At 50.5% G+C, this 21,585-nt stretch overlaps 1 protein-coding gene and 1 long non-coding RNA gene across 4 annotated transcripts in view; one reads left to right on the top strand and one right to left on the bottom strand.

Moving 5' to 3' along the window:
• Nucleotides 1–3,099: 3,099 nt before the first annotated feature.
• On the bottom strand, nt 3,100–12,005 carry LOC117068858. The gene is made up of 3 exons (XR_004431259.1): nt 11,927–12,005; nt 3,745–3,786; nt 3,100–3,170 (listed from the first exon to the last, which is right to left on the bottom strand). It is a non-coding gene; the product is annotated as an uncharacterized LOC117068858 (long non-coding RNA).
• The window catches only part of PLTP (phospholipid transfer protein), a 15,235-nt gene continuing 5,247 nt past the window's right edge, over nt 11,598–21,585 (top strand). Inside the window, exons 1-10 of one of the 3 annotated variants that reach the window (XM_033186591.1) lie at nt 11,598–11,885; nt 12,503–12,613; nt 12,711–12,810; nt 13,891–14,019; nt 14,289–14,444; nt 16,722–16,785; nt 16,871–16,934; nt 18,250–18,341; nt 19,491–19,667; nt 19,750–19,809. In XM_033186591.1, the coding sequence (XP_033042482.1) occupies nt 12,514–12,613; nt 12,711–12,810; nt 13,891–14,019; nt 14,289–14,444; nt 16,722–16,785; nt 16,871–16,934; nt 18,250–18,341; nt 19,491–19,667; nt 19,750–19,809 (942 nt within the window). In that variant the 5' untranslated portion in view covers nt 11,598–11,885; nt 12,503–12,513. Of the gene's footprint in view, nt 11,886–12,502; nt 12,614–12,710; nt 12,811–12,927; nt 13,092–13,890; nt 14,020–14,288; nt 14,445–16,721; nt 16,786–16,870; nt 16,935–18,249; nt 18,342–19,490; nt 19,668–19,749; nt 19,810–21,585 lie in introns of those variants that run through there. The other 2 variants (XM_033186592.1, XM_033186593.1) reach the window with 2 other exon arrangements.

Raw genomic sequence — 21,585 nt, 5'->3', positions numbered from 1 at the left:
CACATCCTACTACAGAACTTCTTTTACAAAAAACACCCACCAATGCCCCGGCTCCATCCCAAACCAATTAAACCAGAAGCTTGGGGTCTGGGGCCCAGGCACAGGTGTTCAAAACAAAACAAAAACCTCCTGACTTTATTTATTTATTTATTTATTTATTTATTTGAGACGGGGTTTCACTCTTGTCGCCCAGGCTGGAGTGCAGTGGCGCGATCTTGGCTCACCACAACCTCCATCTCCCGGCTTCAAGTGATTCTCCTGCCTCAGCCTCCCGAGTAGCTAGGATTACAGGCATGCGCCACAACACCCGTCTAATTTTGTATTTTTAGTAGAGATGGGGTTTCTACATGTTGGTCAGACTGGTCTTGAACTTCCAACCTCAGATGATCTGCCCACCTCTGCCTCCCAAAGTGCTGGGATCACAGGTATGAGCCACCATGCCCGGTCAACTCCTGACTTTAAAAGCTGCTAATGTGCAGAAGGTTTAAGAGCCAGCAATCTAGCTTCAGGTCTGAAGTTGTGTCCTCCAGGGCACTGAGAGAGAGCTCCAGCTGGCCAGCAGCCTCTCCCACACCAGGAAACACATAGGTGGGAGACAAGACACCCCCACAAGAAGGCACATGCAGGGACCCAGAGTAGACCGGCCTGCTGGAAGGTGAGATAGAAGGGGCCTGGGTGTGGGTTAGGTCAAGGAGTCCCAATTTCTGCTCAGCCCACTGAGATCCTGTCGGGGCACCTCCCATGACCTTAGGCATCTCTCAGGCCTCTGGGGAGATTAGGGAAGTATGACATTCTTGGCTGCAGACCAGCTCCAGATAACTCCAGCTAAATGCAAGGAAATGGGTGGTACCAGCAGGAAGCATAGAGCTTAGAGGCTCAGCCGGGGATTAGATCAGGGCTACAGAGTGCACCATAAAAGCTGCTCCTTCTGAAGGGTGTAGGGATGATAATAACACCCCATCTTGAATTCAACAAACATCTCATCTTTTTTTTTTTTGAGATGGAGTTTTGTTCTTTCACCCAAGCTGGAGTGCAGTGGCGTGATCTCAGCTCACTGCAACCTCCGCCTCCTGGGTTCAAGTGATTCTTCTGCCTCAGCCTCCTGAGTAGCTGGGACTACAGGTGCCTGCCACCACGCCCGGCTAATTTTTGTATTTTTAGTAGAGACGGAGTTTCACCATGTTGGCCAGGCTGGTCTCGAACTCCTGACCTCGTGATCTGTCCGCCTCGACCTCCTAAAGTGCTGAGATTACAGGCATGAGCCACCATGCCCGGCCATCTTGAATTCAGCAAACATCTATTGAGCGCTTTCTGTGTGCCAGACCTTGTGCTGGGCACTGGACATACAGCCAGGAATAAGAGTGGCAGGCTCCTGTCCCTGCCCTGGGGAGGTTACAGTCTACTGGAAGAAACAGGCAATAAAGAATTAAACAAACAGAATGACAGGTAATGACACGGAGGGGGCCTCTCTGTGGGGGTGACATTTGAGTAGGGATCTGAGTAGCTCTGCACGGGTATGTGTGTGGGACGATGTGTCTAGTGGAGAAAAGAATTAAGGAAAGCCTGAGGCGGAAGGCACTTGCTGTGTTGCCAACAGTGATAGAAGACAGGCCTGGAGAGGAAGGTAGGCAGGAGCTAGATCGCCTGCAGTGTTTCCAGGGGTTGTGGTGAGAGTCTGGGTTTTATTTTGTGTGTGATGGGGAGGATGTTGAGCAGGGTAGAAAAATTCTATGATTTCCACTTCTAAAAATATCACTTAGATTGATGCAGAGAGACTAGACCTAGGAGAAATGGTGAGACAGGGAGATGAGGCAGGTTGTCCCCATAATCAGTGAAAATGGCTTGGAATGGTGTTGGTGCTGATGGAGATAACTGTATAGATGTGGGGCATCTTTCTTTTTTTTTACGAGGCAGAGTCTCGCTCTGTTGCCCAGGCAGGAGTGCAGCGGCACAATCACAGCTCACTGCAGCCTTGACCTCCTGGGCTCAAGTGATCTTCCCACCTCAGCCTCCCAAGTAGTTGGGACTACTGGCGCGTGACCTCCTGGGCTCAAGTGATCTTCCCACCTCAGCCTCCCAAGTAGTTGGGACTACTGGCGCGTGCTACCACACCTGGCTAATTATTTTTTGTAGAGACAAAGTCTCACTATGTTGCCCAGGCTGGTCTTGAACCCCTGGGCTCAAGTGATCCTCCCGCCTCGGCCTCCCGAAGTGCTTTGATTACAGGCGTAAGGTGGGGCATCTTTTGAAGTTAGAGACATCGGGATTTGCTGATGTGGGGTATAACAAAAAAAGGAAGTCAAGGATGACTCCTATATTTTTGACTTGACTTTACTTGGGTAAAGCTGGTGCCATGACCAGTGATAGAGAAGCTTGGAAAAGGAGCAGGTTTGGTACTTACTGGGGTTGGAGGGAAGCTAAAAGATGGATCTAACTGAGTGGAAGAGAGGAAGAAGGCCAGAGGGCAGTGACATCCTCATGATTCCTGGCTAGGGGTTGGCAATCCTTGTTAGACCAAAGCCTGCATTATGTGGAGGACTCCAAAGACTGCAGTATTAGGGCACGTGGAAAAATTTGAGTTGGATTATGTTGGCCACTTCTTGTAACATTTCGGCAGGTCCTGCAGAAAAGGAACAAGCTTGGGCTGAAGATGGTGGCCTATCCTTATTATCAAAGGAAAAAATCCCTACCTTTGGGGCCCCCTCCCTTCACTTACTTTGAAATGTTGTGACTGGCCTATGAAATCCAAACATCTAGACAGCACTGCTATGGATCCTCCACTTCTTCCTCAAAACAAGTAGAGGCTGGAAAGCCCACGTGGAGTATAATGAAAGCACAGACGGTTATGAGGCTTAGAGGACCACAGAAAGAGGGCCCCATGAGTCAGTCAGCTAGCAGACTGACAGAGGCATAGAAACTGGGAAGGAGGATGGGATATGAAAAGAAAAGAAAAGGGAAGTCAGAGAGAGAGTGAGCTGCCCAAGGTTGACATCCAAGCCCCGATGGAGAGGCACCAGGTGTGGGGATACAATGCCCTAGGACCGAGGACCCTGGGAAAGCCACACCTCGTAAGGAACCTTAGGATCCTTGAGTTTCAAATCCGGAAGTGACTTCAGACACCAAATGGCCCGTTCTTCACACAGAAAAGGGACTGGTCTTCAAGGAGGAAACTGGAAAGAAAGAAGAAAACAACAGTTCTCTCAGCTTTAGAAATCACGGAAAGTCAGTTCACAGCTTTGCCCTGGCTGAACTCAGCAAGCCCCACTCCTTTAGATCCCTTTTTCCCATTTGGTAAATGTCCAGCCCTCATGCAGACTGTTTTGTCCAGCTGCATTCTGGAAACAGATGATCATTTCGCCTGTCTGGAGAGATGTAATCGGGGTCTTCCTGGCCTGAGATCTGTCCTCAGATACTCCTCCTCTCATTCCAACTGGGTCCCCTGTCACATGTTCCCAGGTTTGGCCATGCTGATCAACACAGGCACGTGAGCTGCGGCGTTCATGAGCTCAGGCAGAGTGAGGAGAAGGGGGTCACTTCCCGAGAGGTAGCGTGGGTGGGCATTGGGGGTGGGGAATGGGCAGGAGAGGAGATGGGCTGACGCAGCTTCTCCAAGCCATGCAGAGATCCAAAGAAAACATAGCTGAGGCAGAGCGGGGGAGGAGGGAGCCAGGGCAGTGCATGTTGACATGTTGGGCAGCAATCCAGCTTGGCCTCCTGTGGTCAGTGGAGCCCATGTTTACTTACTTGGACCAGTTATTTCCTCGTACTGAACCTCAGTTTCCGAATCTGCAAAACAGGGTCAATAATAGCTATCTCAAGGCATTGCTGTGAGAGTTAAATGGGGTAATGAAAAACAGAGAGAGAGAGAGAGAAACCTAGTTAAAAGCATGGGCTCTGGGGCCAGACTGACTTGAGCTTTTAACTGCTGGGCCTCGGTTTCTTTATCTGTAAACTGAGGGTGATGATACCTACCTTGTAGGATGTTATGAGGTGTAAGTGAGTTAATATTTGGAAGCAGTTTCTGTCCAAGTGTGGTGGTGTGTAATCCCAACACTTAGGGAGGCCAAGGCAGGCAGATTGCTTGAGACCAGGAGTTTGAGATCAGCTTGGTCTACAGTGAGATTCTATCTCTACAAAAAATTTTTAAAAGTTAGCTGAGCATGATGGTACATGCCTATAGTTCCAGCTACTTGGGAGGCTGAGATGGGAGGATTACCTGAGCCCAAGGAGGATGAGGCTGCAGTGAGCCATGATCATGCCACTGCCTTCCAGCCTGGGTAACAGAGTGAGACCCTGTCTCAAAAAAAAAAAAAAGAAAAGAAAAAGAAAAGAAAAAAGCACTTTCTGTTTGTTAAGCAACTGTTATGACTATTAATACTAATAATCAGGCCAGGCACGGTGACTCATACGTGTAATCCCAGCACTTTGAGAGGCCAAGGCGAGAGGATCGCTCGAGCCCAGTAATTCTAGACCAGCCTGGGCAACAAAGTGAGAGCGCCCCCCCCGCTGCCGAGTACTAGGTTCCGCACTAACTTTATCACTTTAAATCCTCACTGCCACCCAGGGAGGTAGGTAAGTACTAGATCATCCCATTTTACAGATGTGGAAACTGAGATTCAAAAAGTGTTTTTTTGTTTGTTTGTTTGTTTTTCAGAGACAGGATCTTGCTCTGTCACCCAGGCTGGAGTACAGTGGCACAATTGTAGCTCACTATAGCCTCGAGCTCCTGGGCTTAAGCGATCCTCCTGCCTCAGCCTCCTAAAGTGCTGAGATTATAGGCATGAGCCACCATGCCTAGCCCAGAAAGAGATTTTTCATTTCCTCCGAAACAGGGGTTGGTAAATTGTGGCCTGTGTGCTAACTCCAGCCCCCAGCCTGTTTGTTAGACATTGTTTATGGCTGCTTTCATGCTAAAGTGTAGTAGGGCTGAGCAGCTGTGATAGAGACCACAGGGTGTGGAAAGCCTAAAATACGTACTCTTTGGCCTTTTCAGGAACAGCTTGCTGACATTTGTTCTAGAAAAAGGCAGAAACGGCCAGGCATGGTGGCTCCCGCCTGTAATCCCAGCACCTTGGGAGGCTGAGGTGGGCGGATCATGAGGTCAGATCGAGACCATCCTGGCTAACACGGTGAAACCCCGTCTCTACTAAAAATACAAAAACTTAGCCGGGCCTGGTGGCGGGCGCCTGTAGTCCCAGCTACTTGGGAGGCTGAGGCAGGAGAATGGTGTGAACCCGGGAGGCGGAGCTTGCAGTGAGCCGAGATCGCGCCACTGCACTCCAGCCTGGGCGATAGAGTAAGACTCCGTCTCAAAAAAAAAAAAAAAAGAAAAAGGCAGAAACAGGACTTTGCTATCTTGGTTCCTTTACAGAAACAGCTTGCTGATATTTGTTCTAGAAAAAGGCAGAAGCAGGACTTTGCTATCCTGGTTTTTTTTACCAGTATTGCTGTGCTGGGTACACAACTGAGGCTGGAAAGACGTTTCTTTCCTGTCCCTCTGAGTGCTGGGAAGCCTCTCCTTTGCTCTTCAAAGCCAGGGATGAGCCCGGGTGCAGTGGCTCATGCCTGTAATCCCAACACTTTCAGAGGCCGAGGTGGGAAATTCCTTGAGGCCAGGAGATGGAGACTAGCCTGAGTAACATAGCGAGACCTCATCTCTACAAAAAAAAAAAAAAAAAAAAAAAAAAACAAGCATTAGCCAATTGTGCTGGTGCACACCTGTAGTCCCAGCTACTCTGGAGGCTGAGGTGGGAGGATTGCTTGAGCCCAGGAGGTCAAGACCGCAATGAGCAAAGATTGGACCTCTGCGCTCCAGCTTAAGAGGCAGAGCAAGACTCTGCCTCAAAAGACAAACAACAACAAAACCAAGAGTGAAAGTACGAAGGAATTTGGGGATTCGGCTCTCTCCATGTCTCAAGCCCAGTGATAAGGACTCGAGGAGGCTGCCAGATCCCATCCCACACGGCACACCTGCTGACATCACTCTTACGTGTGAGGGTTATGTTCACCATGTTTCACAGGAAAAGGGAAATCCATGTAATAAAGACGGGCAGGTTGAGTGGGGAAGGCCCTGGATTCAAGACCAGTGACTGTACCTTCTCCTCCCCCAGCCCAGGTCAGGGCTGTATTTATTTATTTATTTAGAGACAGAGTTTCACTCTTGTTGCCCAGGCTGGGGTGCAATGGTGCGATCTCAGCTCACTGCAACCTCCGCCTCCTGGGTTCAAGTGATTCTCCTGCCTCAGCCTCCCAGGTAGCTGGGATTATAGGCACCTGCTTCCACATCTGGCTGATTTTGTATTTTTAGTAAAGATGGGGTTTCACCATTTTGGTCAGGTTGATCTTGAACTCCTGACCTCGGGTGATCCACCTGTCTCAGCCTCCCAAAGTGCTGAGATTACAGGCATGAGCCACTGTGCCTGGCCGGTAAGGGCTGTGTTTAGGGTCAGTTGAACTGAGGCTAACATGGTACAGGAGGAGATAAAGGATCTGGGTTGGCATAGGGATCACCTGCTGCCCAAGGACTTTCAAGGACTCTAAACCAGTTCAATCACTCAGTAAATATTTATTCAGTACCTACTATGTGCCAGGCACGGTTCTAGGCACTAAGGACACAGTGTTGAACAAAATTCCAGCTCTCACGGGGACAGACAACAAACAAGAAAGAAAATATTCAATAGTAATAAGATCTATAAAGAAAATAAACCAGGTTGATATGATTGAGAACAACTAATCGATAAGCAGGCAGGGAAGGCCTCTCTGAAAAAGCATCATTTAAACTGAGACAAAATGCTGGGGGTCGTGGCTCATGCCTGTAATCCCAGCACTTTGGGAGGCCGAGGCGGACAGATCACTTGAGGTCAGGAGTTCGAGACCAGCCTGGCCGACATGTGAAACCCCATCTCTACTAAAAATATGAAATTAGCTGGGCGTGGTGGTGCCTGTAATCCCAGCTACTCACGAGACTAAGGTAGGAGAATTGCTTGTACTCTGGAGGTGGAGTTTACAGTGAGCCAAGATCGCACCACTGCACTCCAGCCTGGGTGACAGAGTGAAGCTCCATCCGAAAAAATAAATGAATAAAATACACTGAGACAAAATGACAAGGAAGATCAGGTGGAAAAGCATTCCAGGTAGAGGGAACAGCAAATGCAAAGGCCCTGAGCAAGAAGAACTTGCACATTCAAGGAACAGAAAAACCAGTGTGACTGGAGTTGAATGCAAAGGGCAAGAAAGGTGAGAGGTGAGCGAGAGAGAGGAGGCCCTATCACATGCTGGGGAATCAGGGTGCTGAGGCCGGAGTCTTTTCCAGTATAGTGAAAAGTCACTGATGGCTGACAATGCTAGTGATTGTAGCTAACATTTTTTGAGCCCTTAGGAAATACCAAATACTTATTAAACCCTTTCAATGCATTAACTCATTTAATCCTCACAAGCAATCCTAAGAGGGAGGTGCTTGGATTATCCTCATCTTAGAGATGAGGAAACTGAGACCCAGAGGGGTTAGGCCACTGGCCAGTGAATTGCATGGGACGAGACCGTGTAAGAGCTAAAAATGATACAAAGATGAAGTCCAGATTTATCTGGGTACACAACTGAGGCTAGAAAAGCCTTTTTTTTCCCGTCCCTTTGAGTGCTGGGAAGCCTCTCCTTCACTCTTCAAAGCCAGGAAGAGTGAGGCCAGGTGAAGTGGCTTATACCTGTAATATCAGTATTTTGGGAAGCCGAGATGGGAGGATCTTTTGAGGCCAAGAGATTGAGACCAGCATGGGCAACATAGCGAGAAATATTTCAGCTAAGAAAACGAGAGGAAGCCGGGCACAGTGGTTCACACCTGTAAACCCAGCACTTTGGTAGGTCAGGAGTTCGAGACCAGCCTGGCCAACATGATGAAACACCATCTCTACTAAAAACACAAAATAAGCGAGGCATGGTGGTGTGCGCCTGTAATCCTAGCTACTCCGGAGGCTGAGGTGGGAGAATCGCTTAGAATCTGGGAGGTGGAGGTTGCAGTGAGCCAAGATAGCGCCACTGCACTCCAGCCTGGGTGACAGAGTGAGACTCTGTCTCAAAAAAAAAAAAAAAAAAAAAGAAGAAAGGTCAGACGCGGTGTAACACCAGCACTTTGGGAGGCCGAGGCGGGTAGATCCCTTGAGCTCAGGAGTTCAAGACCCACCTGGGCAACATGGTGAAACCTCATCTCTACGAAAAATACAAAAATTAGCTGGGTATGGTGGCACATACCTGTAGTCTCAGTTACTCAGGAGGCTGAGGTGGGAGGATCACCTGAGCCTGGGGAGGTTGAGGCTGCAGTGAGCCATAACTGCACCACTGCACAGCAGTCTGGGCAACAGAATGACACCCTGTCTCAAAAAAAGAGGGAAAAAAAGAAAGAAAATGAGAGAAAACAGCCAGGCATGGTGGTGCACACCTGTAGTCCCAGCTACTTGGGGGGCTGAGGCGGGAGGCTCGCTTGAGCCCAGGAGTTGGAGATTAGCCTGAGCACATAGTGACACCCTGTCTTAAATAAATAAAATAATATTTTTTTGTTGTTGTTAAAAACAAACAAACAAAAAGGGCCAGGTGCACTGGCTCATGCCTGTAATCCCAGCACTTTGGGAGGCCAAGGCAGGTGGACCACCCGAGGTCAGAAGTTCAAGACCAACCTGGCTAACACAGTGAAACCCTGTCTCTAAAAATACGAAAAGTAGCTGGGCATCGTGGCAGGTGCCTCTAGTCCCAGCTACTCGGGAAGCTTAGGCAAGAGAATCACTTGAACCTGGGAGGTGGAGTTGCAGTGAGCCGAGATCGTGCCACTACACTCCAGCCTGGGTGAGAGCAAGACTCCACCCCACAAAAAAAAAAAAAAAAGAAAAAAGAAAGGAAATGAGAGGAAAGAAAACTAACATCCACCAGGTTTTCTGCTTGAGCCAGGCTCTAGGAAGGTTACTAGAGTTCAAAGGAACACAGATACTTCCTCCTCTGGATACCCTTAACACTTTCTCTCTTCTCCCTCTCCACTTTTCTGCTTTGTTTGCTCCTGGTATGTGCCCCTAATTAAGATAGCTAGCATTTATTTGACACTGTCTTGAAATAACCTTAAATTATTGCTTCCATTTTAGGATGAGGAAATTGAAGCTCTGAGTGCTTAAGCAAGGGATCAATGTCATACACCTAAGAACTGACAACCTGGGATGTAAACTCTTGTCTGTCAGACACAAGAGTCTAAGTACATAACTACCGGGCTATAATGCCCACCTTCCACTCTTCCATGAACACTCTACAGATTCCGTAATAGCAGCCACAGAATTGCTTCAACCTCTACTTCCTGTTGAAGAGGGTTCATAATAGTGCCAATCTGACAGGTTGTTGAGGTTAAATAAATTACCTAGAATTCAGATGACCAGCTGTAAGGTTTGCCAGGTTTGAGTGGGTTCCCAGGAATGGTTTCAAAATGGGGATGGCTGGGTATGTGGCTCACGCCTGTAATCCCAGCACTCTGGGAGCCCAAGGCAAGAGGATCACTTGGGTCCAGGAGTTCAAGATCAGCCTGGGCAACATGGTGAGACCCTGTCTCTACAAAATATACAAAACTTAGTTGGATGTGGTACTACCTGCCTGTAGTCCCAGCTACTCAGGAGGCTGAGGTGGGAAGATAGCTTGAGCCCAAGAGGTGGAGGCTTCAGTGAGCCTTGATTGTACCACTGCACTCCAGCCTGGGCAATAGAGTGAGACCCTGTATCAAAACAAAACAAAACAAAAAGCCAGGCATGGTGGCACATACCTGTGGTTCGAGCTACTGGGGAGGCTGAGGTGGGAGGGTCATTTGAGCCTGGAAGGTCAAGGCTGCAGTGAGCCGTGATCATGCCACTGCACTCCAGCCTGGGCAACAGAGCAAGACCCTGCCTCTAAAAAAATAAATAGGCGGCTGGGTGCGGTGGCTCACACCTGTAATCCCAGCACTTTGGGAGGCCAAGGCAGGTGGGTTGTCTGAGGTCAGGAGTTTGAGACCAGCCTGGCCAACATAGTGAAACCACATCTCTACTAAAAATACAAAAAATTAGTTGGGCGTGGTGGTGGGCGCCTATATTCCCAGCTACTCGGGAGGCTGAGGCAGGAAATTGCTTGAACCTGGTAGGCGGAGGTTGCAGTGAGTCGAGATCGTGCCATGGCACTCCAGCCTGGGCAACAAGAGAGAAACTCTGTCTCAAATAAATATATATATATATATATATATATATATATATATATATATATAAATAGGCTGGGCATGATAGCTCATACCTGTAATCCCAGCACTTTGGGAGGCTAAGGCAGGCAGATCACTTGAGGGCAGGAGTTTGAGACCAGCCTGGCCAACATGGGAAAACCCCATCTCCACTAAAAATACAAAAATTAGCCAGGTGTGGTGGCACACGGCTGTAGTCCCAGCTACTTGGGAGGCTGAGGCAGGAGAATCACTTGAACCCAGGAGGCAGAGGTTGCAGTGAGCCAAGATTGCACCACTGCACTGCAGCCTGGTGACAAGAGCAAGACTGTCTCAAAAAAAAAAATAATAATTAATTAATTAATTAATTAAATAAAAAAGGAAATGGAACTATTTTTGTGAATCTGTGGGTTATATCAGCAAAAAAAAAAAAAAGACACAATGGGGAAAGTCCTAGGCAAATCAGGACGAGTTAGTCATCCTTCCTAGATGAGTGCTTGGTGCAAAATACATGCTCAGCAGGCACGATTATTGCTTCCCCTTTCTTTCGTCCATTTGGTAACAAAAAGGTGGCAAGCACCCACTCTGTGCCCTGTCCTAGGGTCCGGGAACCCTGTAAGCAATAGATGGAGGTGAGGGTGGGGGCGGGGGTGCTGTTCAAAGCACCTTGCTCCAAGGGTTCATTAAAAAATCCACCAGTGGATTATCTGAGATCAGGAGTTGGAGATCAACCTGACCAATATAGTGAAACCTCATCTCTTCTAAAAATACAAAAATTAGGCGGGAGTGGTGGTGGGCACCTATAGTCCCAGCTACTCAGGAGGCTGAGACAAGAGAATTGCTTGAACCCAGGAGGCGGAGGTTGCAGTGAGCCGAGATCATGCCACTGCACTCCAGCCTGGGCGGCAGAGTGAGACTCCATCTAAAAAAAAAAAAAAAAAAAAAAAAAAAAAAATCCACCAGCAATGAGAAATGGCAGACCTCCTCTGGGGTGATTTCAGCCAGTGTGGTATGTTCCTGGGTTGACAGCACTTGCCTAGACTTGCTTTTCCAAGTGGGAAAGGTCTCTGGGACCTTAAGGTCCCCAGATGGTGACACAGAGACAGGTAGGGGGGCCCATAGCAAAGCCAGGCAAGGAGGTCCTGAGATGATTGTGGGTGGCAGGGAAGGAAAAAATATTTCTTGACTTTGTGCCTGGACCTGGTTGCAATAAAGGCCCAAGAGGTAGTTCCTATCATCGTGCACATTTCGCTGAAGGAAGAAATTGAGGGTCAGTGACCCAAGTGAAGTGACTTGCCCAAGATCCTGCAGGAAGACGTGGGTAATTGTAATTTGAACCGAGGTCCCAGCAAAGCGGGATTGTTGGGGCTGACTGGGAGGGCTCCTGCACTTCCTTCCCTCTCCCTGGGCTTGGGTCCCCCACTTGTCCAGACAGCGGCCGGACTTGTCACGGGGCTCTGTACAGCCTTTTCCACTCTCCCGGCTGCCAGCGTCCCGCCCCGTCCCCTCCCAGCCCCCAAGGGAGGAGGGGAGAGCTGCAGAGAGGAGGAGGAGGGGTCGGAGAGGCCCGGCTTTATAAGGCGGCTGGAACAGCCCTGCCCGCCAGACCCCGTCGCCCGGATCCCCTGAGCTGCCCGCCACCCCACGTGACCGCGCCGCCCCCCAGCTCCACCGCTGAGTGAGTTGGGGCGCGTCCCCATCCCATCCACAGTCCCTCACCGAGCCGCGTGGTGCACTGAAGCCGGGGTGGGGAGGAGAGCCAACGAAGGAGAACGCTAACATGGGGGGGCTCCAGGCAGAATCTCTAATGGGAGAGATTTAGGACCTGAGGGAGCCGGGAGACCCGGGAGCCCAGGGTCTGGTCGGCCACCTCGTCTCCTCCCCGGGCGCGAGGCCTAGGAGACCGCAAGCCACCCTCCAGGAATGCGCGTGCAGTCGTTGCCGTGGCAACGTGCAAGCCTGCGCGAGCCCACCGCTAAAGGAAAGGGGAGGTTGTTGGGGGTGTGGGGGCTGGTCCACTGGAGGTCCAAACTCATCACGCGGCGGTAGCACGAGGGAACTGGGGACGTCCCCTCCCCCGTGTCCCAAATCCTCTGGGAGCCAGAACGCAAGTCGCATTGCCTCTCTGAGCCTCAGTTTCCACATCTGCCAAATGGAGGCAAGATTATTGGTTCCAAGTTCTCCGAAGAGTTATCTGGAGGGCCACGATCCAGGCTAGTCCCCACTTATGGTTGGACGTCCAAGGAATGGGTTTAAGTGGCTCAAATAACTCCTGCGACCCCACCCCACCTCCAGGCCCGCTCGCCATGGCCCTCTTCGGGGCCCTTTTCCTGGCGCTGCTGGCAGGCGCTCACGCAGAGTTCCCAGGCTGTAAGATCCGCGTCACCTCCAAGGCGCTGGAGCTGGGTAAGGCGCAGGGGCAGACAGGGACGGACGGGAGCGGACGGGGTTGGGGTCGCCCCAACAGTGGACACGGGAGCTAAGGGTTTCGCTGGTGCCTCAGTGAAGCAGGAAGGGCTGCGCTTTCTGGAACAAGAGCTGGAGACCATCACCATTCCGGACCTGCGGGGCAAAGAAGGCCACTTCTACTACAACATCTCTGAGTAAGTGGGGGGCGGGGCCTCGCTATCCGGGGCGGGGCCTCGGCGGTGGAGGCGGGGCCCGAGAAATCTCGGCGTCTCGGGACACTGGAGGCTGAGTGGGAGGGGGCGTGGCCAAATCGATGAGGCACGACTTAAGAAACCGGATGGGGCCGAAAAGATGAAGGCCAAGCCAGCCATCATAGGCGGGACCGGGCAGATGGGCGTGGCTTTGAAAATGTCGAGGGGGCCAAGAAGGAAGCAGGACCGGTAGATGTGAGGCGTGGCCGAAGAGCACCAGAAAGGTGGAGTCAAGGAACTTGCCAGTAGATGAGAGTGGAGTCTTGGGCACGGGGTGGAGCTAATGGGAGGGGTGGGGGAACTGAAGACTCTTAACTATGGTTTAGGATGAGGGAGGGGAAATAAGGGAATTGAGATATGAGGGCGGAGCTTAGGTGATGGAGGCAAAGTGAATGGACTCTATTAAAATAAAGACTGGGTGAGGCAACCCCAGGGTGTGGGAGGGGAGGGGGTGCAAGCAAACAAGACTTTCTTTTTTTTTCTGAGAGGGAGTCTTGCTGTGTTGCCCAGGCTGGAGTGCAGTGGCGCGATCTTGGCTCACTGCAACTTCCGCATCCCCAGCTCAAGTGATTCTCTTGCCTTGGCCTTCCGAGTAGCTATGACTACAGGCACGTGCCACCACACTCTGCTAAGTTTTGTATTTTTAGTAAAGACAGGGGTTTCACTATGTTGGCCAGACTTTGGAACTCCTGACCTCAAGTGATTTGCCCGCCTCGGCCTCCCAAAGTGCTGGGATTACAGGCATGAGCCACCACGCCCGGCAAACAAACAAACAAGACTTCTAAGCGATGGGGTGACGCTCACTTTTAACACCTGCATCAGGAAGACCTCATCTCTCAGCCACCCAAGTTCAACTTTGAGCCACCCAAGTCTAAGTTGGGTACTTGAGGGACAATGGAAGAATTCATTCCACCCACTCCTGCTTCCCCAGACCTGGACTTGAAAGGGGAGCAGACAAATTTCCTGTGGTTGGGGGGAGTTCCCTCTTCTTGGCCCTGGATCTGACCCTGAGGCCTCCTGTAGGGTGAAGGTCACAGAGCTGCAGCTGACATCTTCCGAGCTCGATTTCCAGCCACAGCAGGAGCTGATGCTACAAATCACCAATGCCTCCTTGGGGCTGCGCTTCCGGAGACAGCTGCTCTACTGGTTCTTGTAAGGACCCAGCACCCTCAGGGGAGTGGAGAGTGGGTAGGGAGGGCTGGAGGTGCTGTGGGGCTGTGGGCAGCCCCCTTAGCCTTCCTGGGTTTAAGTTTCTTCATCTGTATAATGGGAACAAGCATACCCATTTCATAAGAGTTGATAGGAGGGTTTGGTAGGATGTGTGGAAGGAAGTGAAACCTTATTAGGAGGTATCATGATGCATGGGGCACTGAAGACTCAACTGAGCTCCTACCTGGAGTGAATATTAACCCCCTTGGCAGCTATGATGGTGGCTACATCAACGCCTCAGCTGAGGGTGTGTCCATCCGCACTGGTCTGGAGCTCTCCCGGGATCCTGCTGGACGGATGAAAGTGTCCAATGTCTCCTGCCAGGCCTCTGTCTCCAGAATGCACGCGGCCTTCGGGGGAACCTTCAAGTAAGCCCCAGCCCCAACCCTAGCTTACCCCTTTTGAGCCCCACAGCTCATCTCCCTAGCGCAATGCAAAGTGCACAGGCTTGGGAATCAGACCAAGTGCGTCCAAAGCTCAGCTCTGTCGCTTCCTGGCTGTGTGAACTTGGCCAAGTCGCTGAAGCTCGGTGCCTCAATATCCTCATTGGTAACATGGGGATAATGATAAAGCCTATTTTATAAGGTCATTGCCAGGATTATTTGTGTTGGTATATGTAAAAATATTTAGAACAAGGCTGGGTGCGGTGGCTCACGCCTGTAATCCCAGCAATTGGAAGGTCAAGGTGGGTGAGTCACGAGGTCAACACATCGAGGCCATCCTGACCAACATGGTGAAACCCTGTCTCTACTAGTGTAAAGATATAAAAATTAGGCCGGGCGCGGTGGCTCAAGCCTGTAATCCCAGCACTTTGGGAGGCCGAGACGGGTGGATCACGAGGTCAGGAGATCGAGACCATCCTGGCTAACACGGTGAAACCCCGTCTCTACTAAAAAATACAAAAAACTAGCCGGGTGAGGTGGCGGGCGCCTGTAGTCCCAGCTACTCGGGAGGCTGAGGCAGGAGAATGGCGTGAACCCGGGAGGCGGAGCTTGCAGTGAGCTGAGATCCGGCCACTGCACTCCAGCCTGGGCGACAGAGCGAGACTCCGTCTCAAAAAAAAAAGAAAAAAAAAAAAAATTAGCTGGGCGTGGTGGCACATGCCTGTAGTCCCAGCTGCATGGGAGGCTGAGGCAGGAGAATCGCTTGAACCCAGGAGGTGGAGGTTGCAGTGAGCCGAGATTGTGCCACTGCACTCTGGCCTGGCGACAGAGCAAGACTCCATCTCAATTAAAAAAAAAAAAAAAAAAAAATTTAGAACAGCACCTGGCATATGATAATGCATATTTAAGTGCTGGCCACTTAGATAAGTGTAATTGTGAGGACTAATATGCACAGTTGGCCATGTACTGGATTCTCAATAATTGGTGTCTCTAAATAATAATAACAAAAATTATATATATATATATATATTTTTTTTTTTTGAGATGGAGTCTTGCTCTGTCACCAGGCTAGAGTGCAGTGGCGCAATCTCAGCTCACTGCAACCTCCGCCTCCCGGTTTCAAGCGATTCTCCTGCCTAAGCCTCCCAAGTAGCTGGGACTACAGGCATGCGCCACCATGCCCAGCTACTTTTTCTGTATTTTTAGTAGAGACAGGGTTTTGCCATATTGGCCAAGCTGGTCTCAAACTCCTGACCTCAGGTGGTCCTCCCGCCTCGGCCTACCAAAGTGCTGGGATTACAGGTGTGAGCCACTGTGCCTGGCCTATTTTTTTATTTTTGCTGCTGAGAGGGAGATATTGTCCTTGTTCTGGAAGACAGTTGGGGAAAGAAGATGATGGATTATCGCCTGGTGTTGGTATACTGTCAGTATTATTTATTTATTTATTTATTTATTTATTTATTTATTTATTTTTGAGACGGAGTCTCGCTCTGTCGCCCAGGCTGGAGTGCAGTGGCCGGATCTCAGCTCACTGCAAGCTCCGCCTCCCGGGTTTACGCCATTCTCCTGCCTCAGCCTCCTGAGTAGCTGGGACTACAGGCGCCCGCCACCTCGCCCGGCTAGTTTTTTGTATTTTTAGTAGAGACAGGGTTTCACCGTGTTAGCCAGGATGGTCTCGATCTCCTGACCTCGTGATCCACCCGTCTCGGCCTCCCAAAGTGCTGGGATTACAGGCTTGAGCCACCGCGCCCGGCCTGTCAGTATTATTTATTCATCGAAGTGTATGCCAGGCCCTGAGGATGCAGGAAGAAGCTCAGAGCCTATCTGGAATAAAAAGCATTTGTTATCAGGGCCTGGAGAGAAGGACTAAGAAAGTGCTTTGGGGATTCAGAGGAGGGGAGTCTGGGAAGACTGCCTGGAAGAGGAAGCATCTGAGCTCAGATGGGGAAATACAGGGTAGGAATGCAGAGGGTGGAAGGGATGTAAGCGGATCAGTAAGCGGATGGATGTGGGACTGCTCAGAGCAGGTTTGAGGCAATGTGGGTGGATTCATTTGGCTGATGGGACCAGCGGGAGGTCTTGAGAATTATGCTGGAGAGGGAATTTGGGCCTGGTTCTTGGAAAACCTATGTGGAGGAGCTGTTATTCAGGCTGATGCTGAGGAATCCCACTGCCACTATTTCCCTGGTCACTGATTTCTCCTGGACCTGGACAGGGGTGGAGGCAGGTTCTGGGCTCACCCAGCCTCTCCTTTCCTCACAGGAAGGTGTATGATTTTCTCTCCACGTTCATCACCTCAGGGATGCGCTTCCTCCTCAACCAGCAGGTGTGGGCAGTGACAGGTCACAGGGTGGCAAGGGTGGGCCTGGTCTCACTTTGAGAAGGCCCTGACTCTGGCTCCCACCTCACAGATCTGCCCCGTACTCTACCACGCAGGGACGGTCCTGCTCAACGCCCTCCTGGACACTGTGCCTGGTGAGTTAGTGGGGGGTAAGGCCGGGTGTGCAGCTGTCATGCAGCACCTCAGAGCAGGCCCCTTCCAAGCCCTGCTGTCGAACAGTCCTGGGTTCAAATGTGGCCCCTGGAGCTGACTTGCTGTGTGATTTTGGGTAAAGTGCTCATTTCTCGCTAGGCAAAGTGCTTGTTTCCTCACTTGCCTGGCAGTGCTTCCTCCTGGAGTTGCTGTGAGGATTATCTGAGGAATAGTTGTCAAGGTCCTCATTATGTGCGTGCTGATCACCAGTGTTCCATTTGTCTTCATCACCTAGCACGTAATAGGTGCTCAATTAACACGAATACATGAATTCTCTTTTTCCTTTTTTTTTTTTTTTTTGAGACAGAGTCTCACTCTGTTGCCAGGCTGGAGTCCAGTGGCGCGATCTCAGCTCACTGCAATCTCCACCTCCCGGGTTCAAGTGATTCCCCTGCCTCAGCATCCTGAGTAGCTGGGACTACAGGCATGCACCAGCATGCCCGACTAATTTTTTGTATTTTAGTAGAGACAGGGTTTCATCATGTTGGCCGGGATGGTCTCAATCTCCTGACCTCGTGATCCGCCCACCTTGGCCTCCCAAAGTGCTGGGATTACAGGCGTGAGCCACTGTGCCTGGCCATGAATTCCCTTTTTCTAAGCCATGACCTCTGTCTACTGTGGGGCAAAGGTATTGTCCCATCACACCCAACACACAGGCAGGGGAAGAGAAGGAGGAGGTAGGAGAAACCAAGGGAAAGGAACCCCATGCCATCTTTTTTTTTTTTTTTTGAGATGGAGTCTCACTCTGTCACCCAGGCTGGAGTACAGTGGAGCAATCCTGGCTCCCTGCAACCTCCACCTCCCAGATTCAAGCGATTCTCCTGCCTCAGCCTCCTGAGTAGCTGGGATTACAGGCACCCACCACCACGCCCAGCTAATTTTTGTATTTTTAGTAGAGACGGGGTTTCACCATGGTGGACCAAGCTGGTCTCGAACGCCTGACCTCAGGTGATCTGCCTGCCTTGGCCTCCCTAAGTGCTGGGATTACAGGTGTGAGCCACTGTGTACGGCGCTCCCATGCCATCTTTTTAGTGATTTGATGAAACCTCTGTGGTAGTAGTAATAATAATAACTAACATTAATGGGCCGTTACTACACAGCAGGCCCTAAGTGCTTTCCACATAAAACTAATTTGACCCTCCTGACAACGCTGCGAGATATGTATCCTCATTTTATGGGTGGGACTCTGAGCCTGGAGAGGTTAAGCACCTTGTCCCACATCACACAGCTGTGAGTGACTTGAGCCTCTTCCTGCAGTGCGCAGTTCTGTGGACGAGCTTGTTGGCATTGACTATTCCCTCATGAAGGATCCTGTGGCTTCCACCAGCAACCTGGACATGGACTTCCGGGTGAGCTGCTCGGGCTGGTGTATGACCTCTGACTTCCTAACAGGACCTCTTTCTCCGCTAAGTTGTGAGCTTTTACTTCCTAAAGCACAGCTCTGATGAGGCCACTCTCATTGCTGAGAATGCTATGGCTCCCTATTACTACAGAATTAGGTTCAGCCTCCTGGGTCTGGTATTTGAGCCCTGTTAATCTTACCTGGCCCCACCTTTTATATCTCATCCTGTTTCTTTGCAGCTGCTCTTTCCCAAATTGGACCCTCGCTTCCCACCTCAGGGCCTTTGCTCATGCACGGTCTTTCCCCAACTCCCCTGAAGGAGCTGGACACAGATTTCTACACAAATCATCTCATTTCATTCTCTCACAACCCTGTGAGTCAGGTACTAACATCATCCTCATTTTAGGAATGTGAAGACTTACTTATAGAGGTGACATCACTTGCCCAAGGCCACATAGCTAGTGTGTAGCCACTACCTTTAGTCTCCCAGAGTAGTATAGCAGTTTCAGAGTGCAGACTCGGGAGCTAGAATCAGTCGGGTGCAGTGGCTCATGCCTGTAATCCCAATACTTTGGGAGGCCCAGGCCAGAGGATCGCTTGAGCCCAGGAGTTTGAGATCAGCTGGGGCATCATAGTGAGACCTCCTTCTCTACAAAAAGAAAAGGAATGCCTGAAGTTCAAATCCTAGCTCTGCCACTGACTAGCTGCATGGCCCTAAGCATAACTTTTCAGTTGGCCAGTTTCCTAACACGTAAATGGAAATAATCTAGTAAGAAAGCACACGTTGTTAATGCAGATTAAAGGAGTTGATCTATGTGAAGAGCTTACAGTACTTGGCACAGAAGCATGAGTATGCACACTATATGTAAACAGTAGCTGTTGTTACTGCCTCTGGCTTTCAAGGCCCACTCAGATGCCACCTCTTCCATGAAACCTTTCCTGACCCTCCCTCTTCCAGTGTGACGGGCTCGCCCCCTGGTAGCAGGTGTCCTGCTTTCAATGCCTTTTAAGAGATGTGCTTGTGAGTCCCCCAAGAACAGCAGCTGGGTTCCCGCCGCCTCCCCACAGTGCCTAGCACAGGGCTGGGAGACACCTGCTGTCAGTCCAGGTGCCAGGCCAGTCTGCCTTGACCCTGACTGTGAATGCCCCACCCCAGGGGGCCTTCTTCCCCCTGACCGAGAGGAACTGGAGCCTCCCCAACCGGGCGGTGGAGCCCCAGCTGCAGGAGGAGGAGCGGATGGTGTATGTGGCCTTCTCTGAGTTCTTCTTCGACTCTGCCATGGAGAGCTACTTCCGGGCGGGGGCCCTGCAACTGTCGCTGGTGGGGGACAAGGTATGCCAGTGCCTGTTTGTGGGATGGGCAAAAGAGGGTCTGTGACAGAGCTCACTCCCTCACTCCTGATTCCCCTGTTCAGGTGCCCCACGACCTGGACATGCTACTGAGGGCCACCTACTTTGGGAGCATTGTCCTGCTGGTGAGTGCTGGCGGGGGACAGGGATAGGGCCACCTGCACACCAGTGAGACCAGGGAGGGATGCAGGCGGGGCCCCCAGTGGCAGCCACTCAGACAGGGCTCTGGCCTCTTGTCTGTGGCCAATCCCCCTCGCCTTGTCATGGCTGTTCCGTCTGTGAAGGAGGCTTCTCCTTCCTGCTCCTTCCTGCCCTATCTCCTTCGCAGAGCTGCTGTGAGGATTAGCAAGAAACCAAGCTTTGCAAGTGTGAGGGTTTTAATAATAATTAACATATACTATTGTTTATTTGGGTATTGGGGAGGAGAGTGAGAGTTACACATTTTATTTATTTATTTATTTTTTTGAGACAGAGTCTCACTTTGTCATCCAAGTTGGAATGCAGTGGCACAATCTAGGCTCACTGCAACCTCTGCCTCCCAGGGCTCAAGCTGTTCTCCTGCTTCAGCCTCTTGAGTAGCTGGAATTACAGGCTTGTGCCACCACGCCCCACTAATTTTTAAAATTTTGTTGAGACAGGGTTTCATCATGTTGCTCAGGCTGGTCTTGAACTCCTGGGCTCGAGTGGTCACCCATCTTGGCCTCCCAAAGTGCTGGGATTACAGGTGTGAGCCACTGCGCCCAGCAGAATTACAAATTTTAGAAGAAATAATTCAGTCATTATCATCATCAAATTTATGGCTAAGAAATTAAGGGCAGGGTCTCTATTGTCAGACTGCCTGGGCTTCAAGCCTAGTTCTGAAACTGAATGAATACATAACCTCTACAAGTTACTTAACCTCTCTGTGCCTCAATTTCCCCATCTCAAAAATGGGGATATGGCTGGGCATGATGGCTCATGCCTATACTCCGAGCACTTTGAGAGGTCAAGGTAGGAAAATTGCTTGAGCCCAGGAGTTTGAGACCAGCTTGGGCAACATAGTGAGACCCTGTCTCTATTGAAAAATAAATTTTTAGTCAGATCTTTTTTTTGGGTCAGGGGACAGAGTCTCACTCTGTCACCCAGGCTGGAGTGCAGTGGCGCAATCTTGGCTCACTGCAACCTCTGCCTCCCGGGTTCAAGCAATTCTCTGCCATGACACCCAGCCTAAAAAATAAATTTGTAAAAAATAAACAACAACAACAAAATTGGCAGTAATATCTGCCTCACGTGGTTATTATGAAGTTTTTTTTGTGTGTGTGTGTGTGTGTGTGTGAAATGGAGTCTCTCTCTGTCGCCCAGGCTGGAGTGCAGTGGTGTGATCTCGGCTCCCTGCAAGCTCCGCCTCCCGGGTTCATGCCATTCTCCTGCCTCAGCCTCCCCAGTAGCTGGGACTACAGGCGCCCGCCACCGTGCCTGGCTAATTTTTTGTATTTTTAGTAGAGACCGGGTTTCACTGTGGTCTCGATCTCCTGACCTTGTGATCTGCCCGCCTCGGCCTCCCAAAGTGCTGGGATTACAGGCGTGAGCCACCGTGCCCGGTCCTTATGAGGTTTAAAGGAGCCAACACATATACAGTGTTTAGAATCATGTTTGGTGAAGATTAGGCAAGTTGCATCTTACAGTATTCCTTCACTGCCTATAGAAGAAAGCATAGCAGTTTAGAGAAAGAAGATATAGCCAGGCATGGTGGCTCACACCTGTAATCCCAACACTCTGGGAGGCTGAAGCTGACAGATCGCTTGAGCCCAGTTTGAGACCAGCATGGGCAACATGGCCAAACCCCATCTCTACAAAAAAACGAAAGCAAAAACAAAAACAAAATACAAATACAAAAATAAGCCGGGCATGGTGGCATGAAC

This window comes from Trachypithecus francoisi, unplaced genomic scaffold, assembly GCF_009764315.1.
Source record: "Trachypithecus francoisi isolate TF-2019V2 unplaced genomic scaffold, Tfra_2.0 Lachesis_group21, whole genome shotgun sequence".
In the NCBI taxonomy this organism is placed as follows: Eukaryota; Metazoa; Chordata; class Mammalia; order Primates; family Cercopithecidae; genus Trachypithecus; species Trachypithecus francoisi.
Note: the sequence above shows the minus strand (reverse complement) of the source record. Positions and strands in the feature narration are given on the sequence as shown.